General features: G+C 38.9%; 1 protein-coding gene across 2 annotated transcripts in view; it reads left to right on the plus strand.

The window, feature by feature from the left end:
* The window catches only part of GALNT7 (polypeptide N-acetylgalactosaminyltransferase 7), a 71,941-nt gene that overhangs the window by 34,090 nt on the left and 20,107 nt on the right, over positions 1-17,744 (plus strand). For both annotated transcript variants that reach the window (XM_085058682.1, XM_085058683.1), the window contains exon 3: positions 13,677-13,843. In XM_085058682.1, the coding sequence (XP_084914808.1) occupies positions 13,677-13,843 (167 nt within the window). The remainder of the gene's footprint in view (positions 1-13,676; positions 13,844-17,744) is intronic.

Consider the following 17,744-nt stretch of genomic DNA (forward strand, 5'->3'; position numbering starts at 1 on the left):
AAGAGGAGGGGCAGCAGTGAGTAAAATATGAATTTTAGAAATTGTTTCCTTCAAGCACAGCTGCAGATAGGTCTTTGTGGAGGTCAAAGCCAGCAGCTCAAATCCAAGTTAGGTTTTAGTATTTAATGTTCTAAGCAAGCAAACAAAACAGCACGATAAAACTATGTGAACAAAAGGTATCTTTCAGACAGCGTTATATCACTTATTTGACATATTGAATACTTGGGATGCTTGCAATTGCCTCAATAGGTTAAAGGTTTATAGCTTCTGTGTGTCTCCTGGGAACAGCAGAAGAGAGGGGAAGCAATGTGAGATTGGCTGATATTGCTCTATGTTTTCAGGCTTCCACATGCTCACTTTCCTGCTCATTCCCCAACACCAGCGAGAAATGCAGCAAAAGGTAGCAGATTACCTATTGGATGCACCATTTATTTTCCTCCCACTGCTCTGCTTAAAAAGACCAGAAGCCTCTGTGGATGATAAGGCCAGTCAGCATTCACTTTAATCTACCAAAGTGCAATATAGTCCTATTTTTTTGTGAATAGTATCTTGTCATTGATAATTGAGGAAGATCTTTCTGGTAAAGACTGGGTTATTCGTTCATAGGTAAGCAGACCTCCCTTCAGCCCTCTCTTTTTTCAAGCATCAGAATTTTTAAGCGTTACCCTGTGCAGTCAGGTTTGTTCAGTGAAGTATGCCAAATGGTTTCCCAGGCTCTGCTAGCAAGAGTGAAATAGTGCTGCAAGAACTGTCTCTCTCAGCTTAAAAGCCATGTAGCCTTAGGGCTTGTCTCTGCTGGAGGGAGAAGAGGAAAGAAATGCCAGTAAAGGGAGATTCAATTCTGCTACGTTTGGATTTGACTTTGTAGTCTGACATGTTGCCAAGATGATTTGCCAGCTGCCTTTATTGATTCAGTAGGAGCTTTGCTGGTGATTCTGGGCAGCCTCAGCTGCTTTAAAAAGCCTTAACTCTTGCTGTGTCCTGTAGAGAGGAGTAACACTGGATGGTGTGTTGAAACTTTTTGTCAGGTACATCAGAATATTTCCGTTTTGCCAGTGCCACATACTCTTGGCTTACAGATTTTAACCAATATATTTCAGTGCTGATGCCCAGCACTTATGCTGACATACAGCAAGGAGTAAGTTTGGTTAAAAAATCAAGAATGTATGGGGATATGTAAAAGTCAGTGTACAAAATTTAAAACATGACTCATCTAACTGCAGTCTTTCAGCACTCTGCAAGAGGGCCAGTGGGAACATAAACTGGGCTATGGTGGAGAAATACTTCTTTTCCACCTTATTTCTAGCTGCAAAGGAGTAGAGCAGGCTTAGCAGGCCCTCTGTACAGTAGCTGGAAGAAAACTTTTTCTTTCAACTTGGTGATTTTTACCTTTTTTTGGATCTATTTTATCATCCTGATAGATGGCAGTCATTTAAGAGCAGTCATTTATATTGGATTTTACATGTTATCCTGACTTCCTAACAGACCTGCAATAAAATTAATGTTAGCTTTTGGGAGGAAGGATATTAATTTGATTGCGCCCTGAATTCTATTTTTTTTAGTCAGGAGTCTGCACATAGGTATAGCTGAAGTAAAAATAGAGTGATAAATTTTCTGGATTATTTTGGATCCAAATACACAATGCTAAGGAAATAAAAAAGGGACCTAGGTTTGGGGATGAATGCTGTCAGGTAACAAGGTGTGTCCTCTCAAAAAAAAACCCAAAAAAACCCCAAGAGATAACTGTGGAGAATCACTGCTAAAAATAGCAATAGAGTTATTTAACCAGTATAATGATCCACTTTGCCCAGAGTATTTTAAAATAAAATTTAATTTAAAAAATGCATTTATACTGGGTCTGACCAGTGATTGCTTTTCTTGAGAACTTTAGCTCTGGCCAAAAACATATTCTAGTGAGGAAAACATACAAGAATGGATAAGCTTCATTGCTGGCAACCAGTGCACTGAGACACTTGAGCCAAAAATTGCAACAGGGTTGTCATGCTTCATAGACCTCTTTCTGTGCACAGACTTGCCTTTTGAATGCATTTATAGTCTTGAAATTAATGACACCCTGGGTCAGTGGCTGCAGAATGTGGTGCTTGTTTTAACCTCTTCTCCCAGATATGGATACTGTTGTGTACCTCTGTGACTCTGCTACCCTGTGATATGGGAATAGCAGAGACACCAGGAAGTTCCTATACAAATGTTTTATGTTCCATCCTTATTATTCCTTCTATTTTATTTCCCTTTTTATTAACTCTGAACTAAAATTCTGAAAGACCTATCTGCATTTGACTCCAAGATCTTTTTTAATATTTTTTTCCTCCCAGTGGTAACAGAGTTTAGGGTCTGTCACTGAGTAAATGAACTGAGTGGTCTAACACTCTATATACCATTGTTTGCACTTGCAGTGAGCTCTTCTGCCAGCTCATTTCCTTGATAGTGCTCTTGAATTATTCTGCAGCTGTTTATAGTCATTTTAATTGCAGCTACCAAGAACTTTCTTATTGTTCAGGAATGACCTGGAAGAAAAGAAGGATTGCTTGGCTCCCAGCATAGACATTTATGCTGCTACACTCATGGACTCACTTAAAAGTTGGAATTAATAGACTTTAACAGTTATTAACCTAAGAGATCTGCCATACTTTGATGAAGAACTGTGCCTGTGAAGAACGAAAAGAACCCCATCAAATGCTTTGGAAATTCAGTTACTGTATTAATAGCCTCACTCATGTCCACATAATTTTTGATTTCTTCAAAAGATGATGATGTTTTTCTGTGGCATGGCTTTTTTTCACAAAAGCTGTCTATGGTTTACTAATTTTGTTATTTATTACTAGCTTCAATCCAACACAGAAGTAAGACTTAGTGGTCTTCAATTCTTCAGCTCCCCAGAGCCCTTTGATAAAAATTGGTGTTGTGTGTTCCTCTATTTATTTGGTAAGAAGACTGGAGCCAGCAACAGTTATACACTACTATAGTTTGACAATTTCTGTTGAGTCATTTAGGAAATACTGGTTTTATTTAAAAAAAAAAAAGTCTATTAGGCTATTCATGGCAGAAAATTCCAGTAGAAGTTATCACGCAGGTTATCTGAAGAGAGGAGCATATAGTAGGAAGCAATGTGTACTTGCCCTTTTTTTTATTCTTTTCTCTGGGTATCTGGCATTGGGCACTGCCAAGAGCTCAACGGAAATACTTAATTTAGCTTTCCTGCTTCCAAAGTGGTCTCTTTTCATTTTGATCATGTATCCGCACAACAGACTTTCTGGCAGGCATCCTACTTCTGGTGTTTGAAACAAATATTTCAATAGCAGCTTTCATACTACAGTAAGCTATTTCTCAAACTTGGGTTTTGGGGGTTTTTTTGGGTTTTTTTTTTGGGTTTTTTTTTACTCTATCATATTATTTACATGCACTTAGCTTAAATTAATGCTCATTTCTGTTTCCACTGTTTGGACAACACCCTGTGCATTTAAAGAATGTGTGTCTTACTGCTAACAGCTCCTGGTTTTCACTTATGCTGTCTTTCCCTTCTTCACAGTTCCCCTTTGCAAAAGGAGGTGTCTCCTGCCTGTGTCTTCTGTCCTGTCAAGTGCTCTGATTCTTCCATACATGTCACAGGTGCTGTCTGAGGGTTTCTTGGACATCCAGTACTTCTGTGTGGTTCTACTGATGGCTTCCCCTTGTTCTTGTCCTAGACAATCCCTGGCACATTTAAACTCTAGTGAAGTGGCTCTGATTTATCTAGCAGAAAGCAGTCTTTCATGGACTAAAGTTAATTAAAGTTAATCCATTTCAAAAATTTCACCTGGTGCTAATGAATTCAAGGTCACACTTTCCTGGGTCCTGCATCTTGAAGGTGGACAAGAATTTGTTTTGGTCAGTCCTCAGGAGCCACTGTCAAGCACTAGGACCTTGTAAATATAGCAGAGCATGATCACACAATGACATCACAAACTTCCTCAAGGCCCTCTGGTGCCATCCACCCAGTCCCATGGACTTGTGCTGTGTTTATCCCCCTTGCTGTGATATGTCCAGTGAAGGGGTCCCTGACACCTCTGTGGTGGATATTCCTTCCCTTCTGCAGGCTGTCCCTGGACACAGGAACTTGGGACAGCAAACCTTGCAGTAAAGACTGAAGGAAATTAGATGTTGAGTGTCTTAGTCTTTATGTGTCCTTTGACACTAAATTTCATCTCTTTTATCAGTAATCTCATGTTTTCTTTAGCCTTTTTTTAGCCTACAAGCTCTTCTCATTGCGCTTTCCATCTTACGGATTTCAACTCCACAGAGCTTTGCCTTTAATTCTGTCTTCATGGGCTCAGGTATTTCTGTGCTCCTCCTAGGTAGCCAGTCCATGCCTCTACCTTCCCTACTCTACCTCCTGAAGTTCTTGGTGCAGCCAAGTGGGTTTTCTGCCACCCCTGTTTGACTTACTGCATGTGGGAATAGATGGCTCCTGTGTTTTGGGCAGGTTGTCCTCAAAGATGCCATTCCTGGGCCCTTTTTGACAAAGCTGTAACACCCAAAATCATTAGCTTCTTATGACAGATATAAGGAAACATGTAAATCATGCATGGAAGAGTCAAAAAGGGAGAGAAAACTGCATGATGGACAAAGTCATTGATGACCACAGATGTAGAGCTCTGAGAAGAGGCTGTTTTGTGTATGGCTCGTGGGAGATGCACCTGGTAATATAAGACCAAAGCAGTGCAAGATGTTCCAGGGAATCTGTATTCAGTATTTCTAAACAATGAATATCTATGATGCATTAGTTTGTAGCCTCTTTTTATACTTCTAGCTCAAAACCACTAAGAATCAACATAGGTTTTCCTTTAGGAAGTCCACTTTCACAGTAGAACACTCCAATGCACACCTACCATTTTCATTCCTGTATTTTGCTGGGTTTGAGCCATGCTGATAGCACTTTTGAAGTCAAGAAGCATTCTCATACAGTATATTTTGAGTGATGCACTGTGAAACTTCCTGTTTCTCCGATTAACAAACTTGCACTGCTATAGAGCCCTTAAGCCAGGGATGTTCATAGTGCTGATCAGATTTCATGCCAGGGTAATTAACTGTGTTGGCTGAAAGAAAGGATTAGAGCTCAACATGCTTTGCTCAGACTTGATATGCTGTTGTTATCCAACCCATGGAAGGCTTGCTTACAAATTATTCTTACTGACCCAGAAGGTTTTAGTCTTATGACTTTATTTAAGCTAGATTTTTTTTGACAGCTTCTTTTGACAAGTGTTGAAGGAATTTTACATGGAATAGTTTGACTGGGAGAGGAAATATCATTAATGTTTATGGGATGAGACAAATTAATCACTTGCTGGATTTGTTTTTTCAGTACGACAATAAATAACTGCTGTCTACTCATCAGAGTGAGCCAGAATTTCAGCTGCATCACCCACACACATCTGTCAGTATGATCATGGCAGAATAAATATTTTTAAGTGTTTTTTCCTTCTTTGGATTATCCAGTTTGAGTTTTCCTTTATAATGACATTATTGCTGTTACAGGGCATAGCCCCTGGGCCATACAAATTTGTACTTGAATAATTGGATCTGTTGCCACAGGTCACCTTTGACTTCAAGCAGAACCACTGACAATGAGCTTTTGTTGAAAAACCTGGAAAGGTAACTCTCCCTTGCTTGAATAAAATGCTGTGTCTATACAGAAGTGTATTTTTGGACAACCATTTTTGCAGCTCATTTTATAAAACAAAAGGGAATGAGAAATGGCTTGCTTTAAAAAATTGCACATGTAGTTTTGAAGGGTGTTTGTTTTATTTTTCTATTATTTTTAGTATAGAAAGAGGAGGGAATTTGTGCCAAAAGTAGACTTCTAACTTTACTAAGAATACATACATGCAGAGCTGTAATAGTAAGGCAGAGCTGTTAGTAAAGATACTTTTCATGTCATACTTTGATGGTGACAGCTTGGACCCTTTGTATAGTCCAAATGCTATTAAAAATATTGAATTGTATAGAAAATTGTTGGTGCTGGACTGGAGTAAAAAAAAAATACCAAAATCTTTACTTGTAACTAATTACTCAGGGTATGAAATAAAGCAGATGAGTCTTGGCTCCTCATTAGAAATGGACAGTCTTATTACTCTGGGCAAATAACATGAATTTAATATGTTCTCTTACAGTAAGTAGTTACTTTTCCAGTCAATCTTGTTGTAGCTAAGAAGACTGAATAGAAAGACTCTGGAGTGGAGCTGCTTTCTTCAGGAATATGATTAGTTCCTTAATTATAGCACTTTACAAATTACATATTTGATACTGCTACAAGAAAAAGGATTTCAGTAATTACTTTTGTTATCTATATCATTGGAAATGAATCTTTAGGGACTTGGTGTCATTTCACGTGGTACCTTGGGAAAATCTTTTATTCCATGCCACATAATACACAGAAGAGTTCTGTAACAAAGAAAACTAATTCTATAGTGTGCACATAAATTTTTGTGCACCTCAGTGAGAGCTGGGGTTGAGAATCAGGTGAATTATAGTGGTCACACTAAATCAGGAAGGCTAGCTTTCCACTGCAGATTATCAGCTGCCTTACTGCTGGCAAGACTCCTGGAGAGGAAAAAAAAAGGTGTTTAAGTTGTTATTAGACATTTATTGTGAGAGCATCTCACGTGGTCAGGAAAGGTTTGAATCCCACAGGCATTGGCCTTAAAGCAAAAGCCCAGCATTTTCTGTTAACATTTCAGGTCGCAGTAGTGAAAACTACAGAGAAAATGGATCCCTCATCTCTTTAGTGTTGGCTTCTAGCGTTTCAAATGTCACGTTTTGAGGGAGAAATAATTCACACAAAGAGTACAAAGAAATTGACAGAGGCACCAGGTGTGTTACCTGCAGTCGGATTTACTTACCTCTCTGTGTGTGTATCTGAAATGAGATGACCAAGCTCTGAACATGACCTCTTACTCAACAAAAACATAAATATAGCACAACACCTGGAGTATATTTAAATTCTGTCTTAAACCTTGACTTCAGTGCAGGGGCAGAGAGGAGTGTGAATGATTTCCTGCAGCTGTTTGTGTAACCCTCCAGGTGCTGACTTGCAGCATAGAAATTCTGGGGCAGATGGACTCATTCTGTCAAATGAGTTGTAATCTGAATGTGAACTAAAAAGTGAAATGCACTTCTTATGCTCTGTCTTGTTCTTGTTCACCAGACTGTACTGTGTGAGAGCATTCAAATAAATGGGTATGATACAACTTATAATGCAGTCCAGATGAGCATGGGTAGGAACTTCAAGGTTCAATATCTGATAAGCAGGTGTGGTGAAAATACAGTATTTCTGTGAGACTGAGCTCACTGCCTCAAGCTTCTTTCTAGTTGTTTATTACGTTAGGTAAAGCCTATGAATGTTTGATAAATCCAAAATTAGGCCCAGCCTGGACTCTTTCAAGCTGTTGATAAGCAAATACTTCAAGCCATAACTTCCCAAACTAATGCCCACTCACCCAAATTGCCCTTGTGTGGCTGATCCCCAGCAGTGCCCTGCCCTGGTGCCTCCCCTCCTCCCTGCAATGCCCACAGTGTGTCACCAGACTGCAGAAGGCCTCAAGAACTGTGAGGTCTTCATCCCTTTAAACTAAACCAGGAAAGCAGAGGGCTTTCGCTCTGTCTCCCTGTATGGGAGTTTCCCCTTCCCTGAGGAAGGGAGTTTATCTTAGCCACCTAGCTGTGCCAGCTTTCCTTCCTTGTGGTGTTATTATTTCAATTTTTTCAGTGTTGGGTAAGTGATAGTATGGGCAATAATCTTGTGATTAGTAAAATCACAAAGGTTATTCCTTTAATTCTCCTCTTATCCTCTTATCCCTTGTGTTGGGTTTCTATGCAAACCTTGCCCTGGATTTGGATCGTGATGCTTTCAGAGGCATGGTAGATGTAGCTTTTGCTTCCAAGGGCCCTGATAATAAAATGTAGTCACATAGCCTTGCAAGTTACTTCAGGCATGGAAATGGGCAAAGCTTGTAGCTGTTGTAAAAATAGCAAATGCTGTTTCAGCATAGGTTCAAGCTGTTTGGTAGTATGCAATAGAGGTCTTGCTGCTGTCTGCTGAAGAGAAAAACAAATTATTCAGCTGATCACTCTGACCTTCTTGGGTTGTCTGTTTACTTCTCTTCCAGAACCCCTGTTTTGTAAGTTGCCTACTATAATATTGTATTGGTGTTGCTGGTCCATAAAAATAGCCCACAAGGCTTCATAGGTAACAAATCCAGTATTAGCATTAGATCTACTTAGTTGTATCCTAACAAAGATAGGTTCTTTGTTAGCCCAGAACAGCCCAGTTCTGTGATCTGTTTCTGTCTATTCTCTCTACTCTGGACTTAGGCAATGATCCCTCTGACTTGCAGGTGTCAAGCAGGCAGTCTCAGCTATGACCTTTGTGATGTCACCCATACAGATGAGCAAAGAGTTAGATATGTTTTGTGAAAAAAAATCCCATCCATTTTCAAGGGGTTAGATTCGATTTACTGCAGTAGTCATAATAAATTGATGGTTTAAAATAACAAGCCCTGAATTCAGTATTAAAAGTATATAAACAGCATGCTGTCAGATGAATGACTGTCCCCTTGTAAGACAAGAACAGGGCTTACTGGAAATGGAAACTGAAAATGAAAACAGATCTCCTAACTTATTTTTGGGATCTGCTAACGCTGGACCCTTTCAAAATGTTGAGAAAAATGCATGCACAGTAAAGTAATTATAATAGGTGATAATACAACTATGAATCTCATACAACTTTAAATGGGAAATAGAATTTAAAATACAATTTTAAATTGTGAAAAGTTCTATATTAATGGAGAGGAGAAATTCCATTTTTAATGTTGGTTACAATTTCAGGATGAATACTAAATTGAGATCTTCAGCTTTCTACTGATTCAGGGCCCTCATCTTGCTGCAGCTGATTAGCTTCCTGGGAGCTTCTTTGGCTTCTGGAGTGGTTACAGGAATGTGGTGGCAGCTGCCTGCCCTCTTGGAGGAATCTGGGCTGGTACATTGTGGTCTGAGCACATAAATACAGTGCTTCAAAATCCAGCGGGTACTGATGTGTCCTTGGTACGTGCAGGTGCAAGTTAGAGAGCTGACCCAGGGAAAGTAGGATCAGGATAGAGAGTCATGATATGCAGCTGTGATACCTCTTACTTCTTCTGAAGCTTAGGTGCTGACATGCTTGCAAAGTTAGGGATTCAGCATGACATGAGAAGCACTTCTGTTGGCTCAAGATCTTAAATTGCCCTCTGTGTATCTATCTGGTGGGGCTCACCCTTAAATTGCTGTTGAGGTGCTCTGCTTTTTCAGCTCTTGCATTTTTGCTTGGTGGTTGGATTACTCTTCCAGGACTTTCCGTTTCTGGCTTTTTTTTAGCCTAAAGATATTTGAGTCTATATCTGCATCTTCAGTGGTAGCTAACAGGGTCATCCCAGCCTTGGACCATGTACCCACAATCCCAACTGTGGGGCCCCAGGACATCCTAAGAGCAAGCCAATGAATAGAGTACAGAGCTGTAACAGCAGAAATTTCCCCAAGCTGAGGAGCAGTCCAGCCCAGATGCTCAGCTTCTTGTGCAGAGGGTCTCCTGCAAAAAGGCTCCTCTCTGCTGTGGCTGGTGCACAGCTTTGTGATTGAGGGGTAAGGGACCTTGATGTGGCAGTGCTGTTCCCTCCAGGGGTGGAGAGGGAGTAGAACTAATTCACATCCTAAGTATGCAGGCTAATAGACAGAAAAAACATTACTCACCCTGTTTCTCAATTAGATCACTACTGTGCCTTCTGAACAGTTTCGTCTTGCTTCAGTGATGAGTCACTCCTGTTTTTCCTCAGTAGTACCCGTGCTGATTGGGGAATGGAAAGTTTTTATTCATGGACTGATCTGAAGGTGCTGTTTGCTTTCTCCTGTGAGTCCCCCAAGGAAAGGGCACACAAACAGAGTGGCTCTTCCCTGCAGCACCGCCCAGGGAAGGTGTTTACAGCCCTTCATAACTCAGTGCATGCCTGCTCCTCTTTTCCCACACACTAAGTCTTTACAGGGCTCAGGAAAAGTGAAGTGTCTAGAGGCAGCACTGGCTTAAGGATGCTACCTTGTCATTCCTGCATATCTGCTGCAATGGGCCATCCTGTCAGCTATATCAATAAGAATTCAAAATACCATTTTTAAGTGAATTTGTTTACTAATTGGTGCAGAGTTTACTGCCACAGCTGGGCTGCAGGCTACAGCTGAAAGAGCCCTGTGCTAGTATGTAGGCAGGACTGCACCCAGGGGATGAAGCTTGAAGATAGAGGCTGAAATATATTTAAATCCTCTTTGTCACAAACAGACTCTTCTGTACTTTGAATCTGCTTGTGCCAGTTTTCAATAGCTTGCAGCTTTTGCCTAAACATTCATATCTACTTTAACCTGTCTTTTAAAAATGAAGGAAGTTTTCTGCCTGAAATTCAGGCATATTTTTTTCCTTTTTTGGTGCCTAAGATCTACAGGGAAACCAGTACCCTAAAATTCAGCTTCAAACATGAGGAAAGTGCTTTTATCATTTATTGGTGTGTGGTTTGCCAGCCACTGGATGTCAGTGCTGCTCCACTGAGGAAAGGCTCCACTGAGGAAAGCTTTCCCTGCTTCCTTGTCTGTAGATGTGAAGGAAGTGAGAGCTGAGGCTCCTGGCTTTTGTCGCTCAAATACCTGAGCAATGTTCACATGCATTGAAAAAAGAAACTGCCGCAGAGATTAAAGTGTTTCATATCTAAAACAACTACTATATTTCAAACCTCTAATTCTCAATTCAAGGTGAGAAAGGCTGTGCACAGGAGTTGCTGCATTCTGTCAGAGTTTATGGGCTTGATGAGTCAGTCTATGCACTGTATAATAAATGAAATAAAACCTTTGGAAAAAACTAGGAGCATGATCTTACTAGAGATATAAATGTAGTGCTTCACTGCTTGCAAATGGCATATTTAGTAATGCCCAGTTTGAGGAGATTTAAGTTGGCTATGTAGGAAAAAGCCTGCCTAGACCTCTGGTTTTATGTTTTAAAAATGTATTAAATACAGATCAAATAATCTGTATTTAACATCTGGAATTGTTAAATTAACATTTAACAATTAATTGTTCATAGATCTATTGTTCAGTTCAGGCTTTGGTGATAGGTTCAACTTTTTAAAATTATGCAAAATTACTTACTGTCCTTCATTCTTATTCTGTTCACCATTTTGTTCCTAAATATGACTAACCCATGCTGCATGAAGTGGGAGGAATAGATTTGGGCTCTTTTTCAAGGTTTTCTTTCGTTTTTTCCTTGAAGGGAGTCTGAAACATTGTAGCTGTCTCTCTCTTTTTATTCAGAAATAAGGAAAAAAGTTTCCTAGCTAAACTGCAGGTGCAGGTCAGGAGCACAGTTCAAGCTGCATCAGGTACTGCCTCTTCATTTGAGACAAAAAATGCTATTCTGCTGCCTTTTACTTGGAGCTCTTGAATGGCATTCAGCTGATATTCTGGGTTTTTTTGAAAGTATAACGCCCTGTTTTCCACCTTTTTAACATAACCGTATCACCCAAATTAATACTGAGAATAGATATGTGAAGCAACACCATTCTGTTATAAATCTGCTGTTAAACATATTAAATATTCCTTTCACACAGTCTACTTAACACACCTAGGTAGGATATCCATTTTATTTCTGCAGATGGCTAAGTAAGTTGTTGACAGCTTAAATGCTTGTGCTACAAATGGAAGTACTGCAATCTGTAATCAGCTGGAATCTTTGGGATGGATCTGTGCAAGGAAGGCATCCACTGCCTGAACCTTTTAAACAGCCAGTCTGGCACTTGTTTATTGGTAACTATGATTAGCTGCAGCTACTTCAGGCATAAAAACAATCGAGCTCAGGGATTTTATTCAGTAAATTGTACTTCTAAGAGATTGTGCTGTTTCAGAGTTTGCTGACAGCACACCCAGGAGAAGAAATGGCTTAATAGATAAAATTTTGTTATAGTCTGGTTTGATTCTGCAATTTTTTTTCCCCACAGGAACAAAATTCGCAGTATGTTTCTAGCAATGTCTTTTATTTTCTGTGAGGTCAGAAATATATATTGATGCTGTTCCTTGACAATAAGTGAAGTGCATTCTTCACTAGAGAAACTCTTTAAATACCTATGGATCTGTTATGTGAGTTCTTTCCATGTTTAACTGAATGTAGTTTCAGAAACGCTGGTGATCTCTGATGATTAAGGTAATTCTTTTCAGAAGCAGCAATGTTTCTGTACAGTTAAGCTTTTTATTGTATATAGAGAACTATAACTATGGAAGTTGGTACATCTGTAAGTTTAAAAGTTTTTATTTGTCACTAATAATTTCTTCATACATGATAGTTGTCTTTGAAAAGTCAGATTCTCTCTAGTAGAGATTTTGTTTGCTGAAAAATTTAAAAAGGAAGGATCTTTCCCATTGAAATCAAAAGTGCTATGTCTCTATGTTTGATGAGAGGAATTGTATTATTACAGTTGGAAAAGGAGCTAGTGATCAGGTAGGGAAACTTCCAATTAAGGAAATACTTGGACTGGTTGTAATCAGGGAGACTGAACAGTCTCACTTAGGGATGCAGTTGGGGAAATGGATATTACAACTGCAAATTAAATCCATTGTTGATAAATGTGATTAAGAGGTATTGGAAAGTGTGGAAGGTATAGGAAGTACTCATATTGGTTGTTTCTAAATCATCTCTAGCCCTTTAGGAAAAAACACCTGAGTCTTTACACTATTTTTGTTTGGTTTTTTTACCTCTCTTTTCTTGTATTTTTTTTCTCCACGTGTTTTCATATCTTTCAAGGAAGGACTCCAGTGAAATTGGACAATGTTTGAAACTTATGCTTGACAGTTTACTTTTCCTTTAATTTTTATTTGTATCTGTTTAAAAGAAAAGTGCGCAATTGTACAAATTTAGCCAAAATTGTTAACTTCTTACATCTGATTAAACATGTGAGTCTGCATTTTGATTAAGGGAATAGAAGGTGGAATGGGTTTGGTATGGTTGGGTTTTTTGTCTAGTAGTTATACCTAATAGTTTAACCATGCATAATAAATAGTAAAGATCACATCATCTGTGCCCTGGGATTACATTTTTCCCATGAGCAACTATGCTTTTCTGGTGGTTTTTGAAAAAGGAAATCGTTTTATGCAGAGCAGCTGACATGAGCATTTCATGTGCTTCACTTCTAGCAAGTTTACTTACTATGTTTAAATCTATTTTATTGTGAAAGAGCAGAAATTATTGAGTTTTGCCTTGCCACAACAATGTTGGTGACTTTGTGCATTATGCAGATGCTGCCTGTAGACTGGATAAAGTATACAGAAGGACTTTATAGAGTCCTTCTGCCGGGTGAATCTGATTTAAAGAGCCTTAGGGAAAAACAGCAGAAGTCACCATTTACCAGCTGCACTGTTCCTCTTTCAGGAGGGAGAAAGGCTCTTGGCAGGCGGCAGGTTGCTCTTTGCGCCTCATGCCTCTGTGGTGTTCTTAAGCTGTATTACCCTTCATATCCTGTCTCTCTTAAATCTGAAGGATAGTGAAGATTTCATTTGCACAGGGATTCTGCTAAGCAGTTCTGTAAATACAGTGTGAAAATGAATAAAATCCAATCTTTTTCCAGATGCAAATACTGGCATTACGACGATAACCTGCTCACCTCCAGTGTTGTCATCGTCTTCCATAATGAAGGATGGTCCACGCTCATGAGGACAGTCCACAGTGTCATTAAGAGAACACCAAGGAAATACTTGGCAGAAATTGTTCTGATTGATGATTTTAGCAACAAAGGTACGTTTGGATTATTAACATACTCCTTGTAGAAAAGGAAAGTTTTTTATTTTCCTTAAATAGTTTTCTTTTGATTTATTATCTGCCGTGGTTTGAGTTGACTGTGGGAGAAATTATTGCTTCTTTACAGTCAGTCCTTTGAGTTCTCTACCAGTTTTTGGGTAGTATGTAGAAGAAAGCTGGGATAGCTAGTATCTCTTTTAGCTCTTGTGAAAACAAGTAGTTTGGAGACTATCAAAGGAGTCTAAATTAAGCCTGTTGGGAATAATTCCTTTCTTTATTGCGTATAGGAATCCAGATAACTTTTTTTTTTTAAGTATTATAAAAATCTACCTAGGCTATCAAATTATTCTGATTTATTTTCAATATCTTTTTCATTTCTAACATCCTTTTTTTAGTTAAACATCACATTAAGCTGCTTATTGTTTCTTATTGAGGGGGAGAAACTTTTAAGAATTTAAATATGTTTCAATATCTGCCTTTCTTTGTGTCCTGCATATCAACATAAGACCAGAGATTTTCTTCTTTTCTGATTTACATTCTGATCTTGGTTTATGGGCAGGATGCATGTACTTTTATGTCTGATTCTTATAGATATAAGGAAATTTTAAAAATTAACTCATCACATAGTTGAGGTTACCTTTTTTGAGTGTAAGTCACTATTAAAAATAGTTATTTTATGTTAAATTTTGCATCATACCTGCAGATAGGCAGGTATCATTTTCTGTTTGTTTTAACAGGAGTGGAAAATTACCTGTATTATAAACTTGACTACCTAATAAAGATACTGAATACTAAATTATAGTTTTCTGTATCCTTTAGCAGCTGTTGAGAATTTGGCTTAGATATACACACATGCTATAAACCAGAAATATCTTCTCTCCTAAGGGATATAATTTTAATAATACAGTCAGCAGACATATGCTGTGTTTTTGCTTTTCAGCTAGGATCACAGCTTTCCTTCAGAGCTGTTCAAGGACTGACTGAGATGCATAAAGTAACTGTGACACTGATTGTGTCTAGAAAACTTACCAGATTTTCTATTAATGACAGGTCTCAGTACTTGGGTTTCACATGACTTGTAGCTGACTCTGTGCCATGTATATGTAGTTCATGGAATGAGTTTGTCTGGCATAACAACCTGTACTAGTTTTCCAATATAAGACGTTTGTTAAACAAAAGCAGTATTTTCAAAGATTTTTTTTTTATACAAAACTTTTTTGCTTTCTGCTCATAAATGAATGGTTAGCAGACACAGCTAGCCTGGATCAAAGATCCAGCAGACTCTTGCCTCTATATTTCTCACACTCCAGTTTCCCAGATAACTTTCTTAAATCAGAAAATTCAATAAAGAAAGTTCAAGGTGCAGCTTTCTCAGGCATGAGTGACTGGTAAGACAAGCATGGACTGGAATTACTCTTAACACCTTACTGCAATTACACTAGTTAACTACAATAACTCTTCAAACTGCTTTAGGTTATTACTTGGTAAATATAATTAACTTAATTTCAATAATTCAAATTATGTTCTAGATGAAAAATGGCCAAGAGAATAGAATCTTGCTCCACTTCTTACTCCCCAGAGAGAAGGATGAAGTAGTATGGGCTGCAAAGCATGCCAAGGTGCCTGAAAAGCTCTCCAGTTTTTAGGAGAGCTACAAAATACAAACACTCTTAATCACAGCAGAGCTGCTGGTAGCTTTTTGCTTTTTCAGCCAGAAGAAAAGTCGTGCTGACAGCACAGATACAGGATTTTCTTCTTGCCCACCTACTTTCAGGCTGCACACTTCGTATCTGGCTTTCCATGCAGCAAAGACCACCTTGCTGCTCTTGGAGCCCAGTGCTGAGTGACACACAGGCTGGGCTGGGTAGATGCTTGCTCACACTCAGTGTGACTGTCCTTATTTCTTAGCTGCCACCTTCTCAAGTAATATGAAATTTAAATGGAGCACAGCAGTTGCAAACACTTCTAAAGGCTGGCTCCTAAAAAACCCTGCCTGTCCTTCCTTATGAGAAATCCTCTTTTGTCAGAAGGGAGTTACAGCTGCATAGAAGCTTATATATGTTATGTCTTTTGGGGAGGAACAGTTGCAATGCTTCAAAAATGTCCTTTTCATAATAATTCTTAGTATAAAGTCAGTTCGGAGCAGTCTTTTTGCTGAATGACACTCTTTCCTTATCTCTTCTGCAAACAGCAGGATTTGACTGTGGAGAACTCTGCAGAGGTATATGCTGAATTCTACTCTGGTGTTTTTTTCTTTGTCAGAGCACAAAGGGAAGAGTAACAAGAAGATTGCCAAGCTAATTGAATGGTTCTATCCCCATTCTCTATGGGACCTCTGTATTAATTCATGTTAGAGTCCAAGAAATGTTGCAGCAGTTTCTGCCACAGTGTCAGTGAGGCCAGGCTGTTACACATAGGGCGGTTTTGTTTCCCCCAGTTTTTCTTGTGTTCTCAATAGGAGCAGTTTATTCTTCTGTGAGTGCTAGCCGTGTGAAGGAAACAGCTGTTCTGGAAGGGCAGTGAGAATTCATAAGGCTGTATTTTCTAAAGCTTCCTACAATTACAGTTGTGTCTATAGGTCCCCAAGACTTGTTCTGTATTTGGGTACCAGCCTGCTTGCTTTCTGAACCACAGGGGTCAATATCTCAGCCAGAACTGCTTTTGTAGCCCATGTACCTGTAAAGGGCGGCTGTGAGGTAAAAAAATATCAGTGTTCCTAGTGGCACTTAAAGGCTTTGTCTACCTTTTGTGTTTACTTACATTTTCTTTATCATTACCTGTATTTTCAGCTGATGCAGCATGCCATGAGATAACCAAAGGGGAAGCAATGATCATAGGCAGGTGGCAGTATTTTTATTAACCTGTGTAATGGTGCTTGCCGTGGGGAAAGTGAAGCATTAATCAGTGCTTGTGTCAGAGCTGAGAGCCCCACCTGAATAGTATTACAGTACTCAGAGGCAGGAGGCAGCTGCTTTAGGAAGGATTTCTGATAACATTTTCTAGTTCTCAAACTGATGTCCATGAGTTGAGGGGAAAAAAAACCTGCTTTCTTCCCCCTTCTCCCTCCTTGTAATCTGCAGTGCCTAAGATCCTTTGGAGAAACTATGTGTTTTTAAAAGACACTGATTCATGCTTTAATCATGCACTCAGACATGAGAGAGGAACTCAAACAGAGGAAGGCCAGATTGGTGATTATAATATTTTGAAAGGTAAAATATACATTTTTGAACAAAAACCAGATTGCTGTAAGGCTGTTGACAGATGTCATAAATACACATTCTAGGTGAACAAAATTTAATGCTGGCCAAACAGTATTTTTAACTGTAAAAGTACCAGGATTTTATGCACTACTGTCATGCAGGCTTTGTAGTATGGGAAGGAGGAAAAAAATCAGCTTTCCTGTGGGAAATAGCACTTGCTGCTAACCCTGGCATGGTTTCAGATAATGGACTGCAAAGTCCTGAGACTTGTACTGTAGAAAAGCTTTACACAATCAATATGACAGGTTTTTACAGCTCCCTGTGAGCCTTACATGGTTGTACATTTGATAACTAAAACATTTGGCCTCATAGGCAGGAGAGCTGGAAATAACTTCAGGTTTTAAATCTTTAAAACATTCCTGACAGTCCTTCTATAACACATACTTGGAATTTGCAGCATAAATAATGGTGTGGTATAAAGATTCTCTTAGTACCACTTCAGTATGACCTCAAAACTCTGTTGATTTTATCCTATAAAAATTTATGTCACAGCTATTATATCATATTTTCTCTATTTATTACATGGTATGTTCTTCTATACACCATATTTGATAAAATTGTTCTTTCTCTAGTTTGACATTTGTGTATCCTTGAAGTTTTCCTAATGCACAAGGATTTACAAAAGAAATTGTAAATGT

This window comes from Lichenostomus cassidix, chromosome 4 (assembly GCF_008360975.1).
Source record: "Lichenostomus cassidix isolate B80296 chromosome 4, HeHo_3.0, whole genome shotgun sequence".
Taxonomy (NCBI): domain Eukaryota; kingdom Metazoa; phylum Chordata; class Aves; order Passeriformes; family Meliphagidae; genus Lichenostomus; species Lichenostomus cassidix.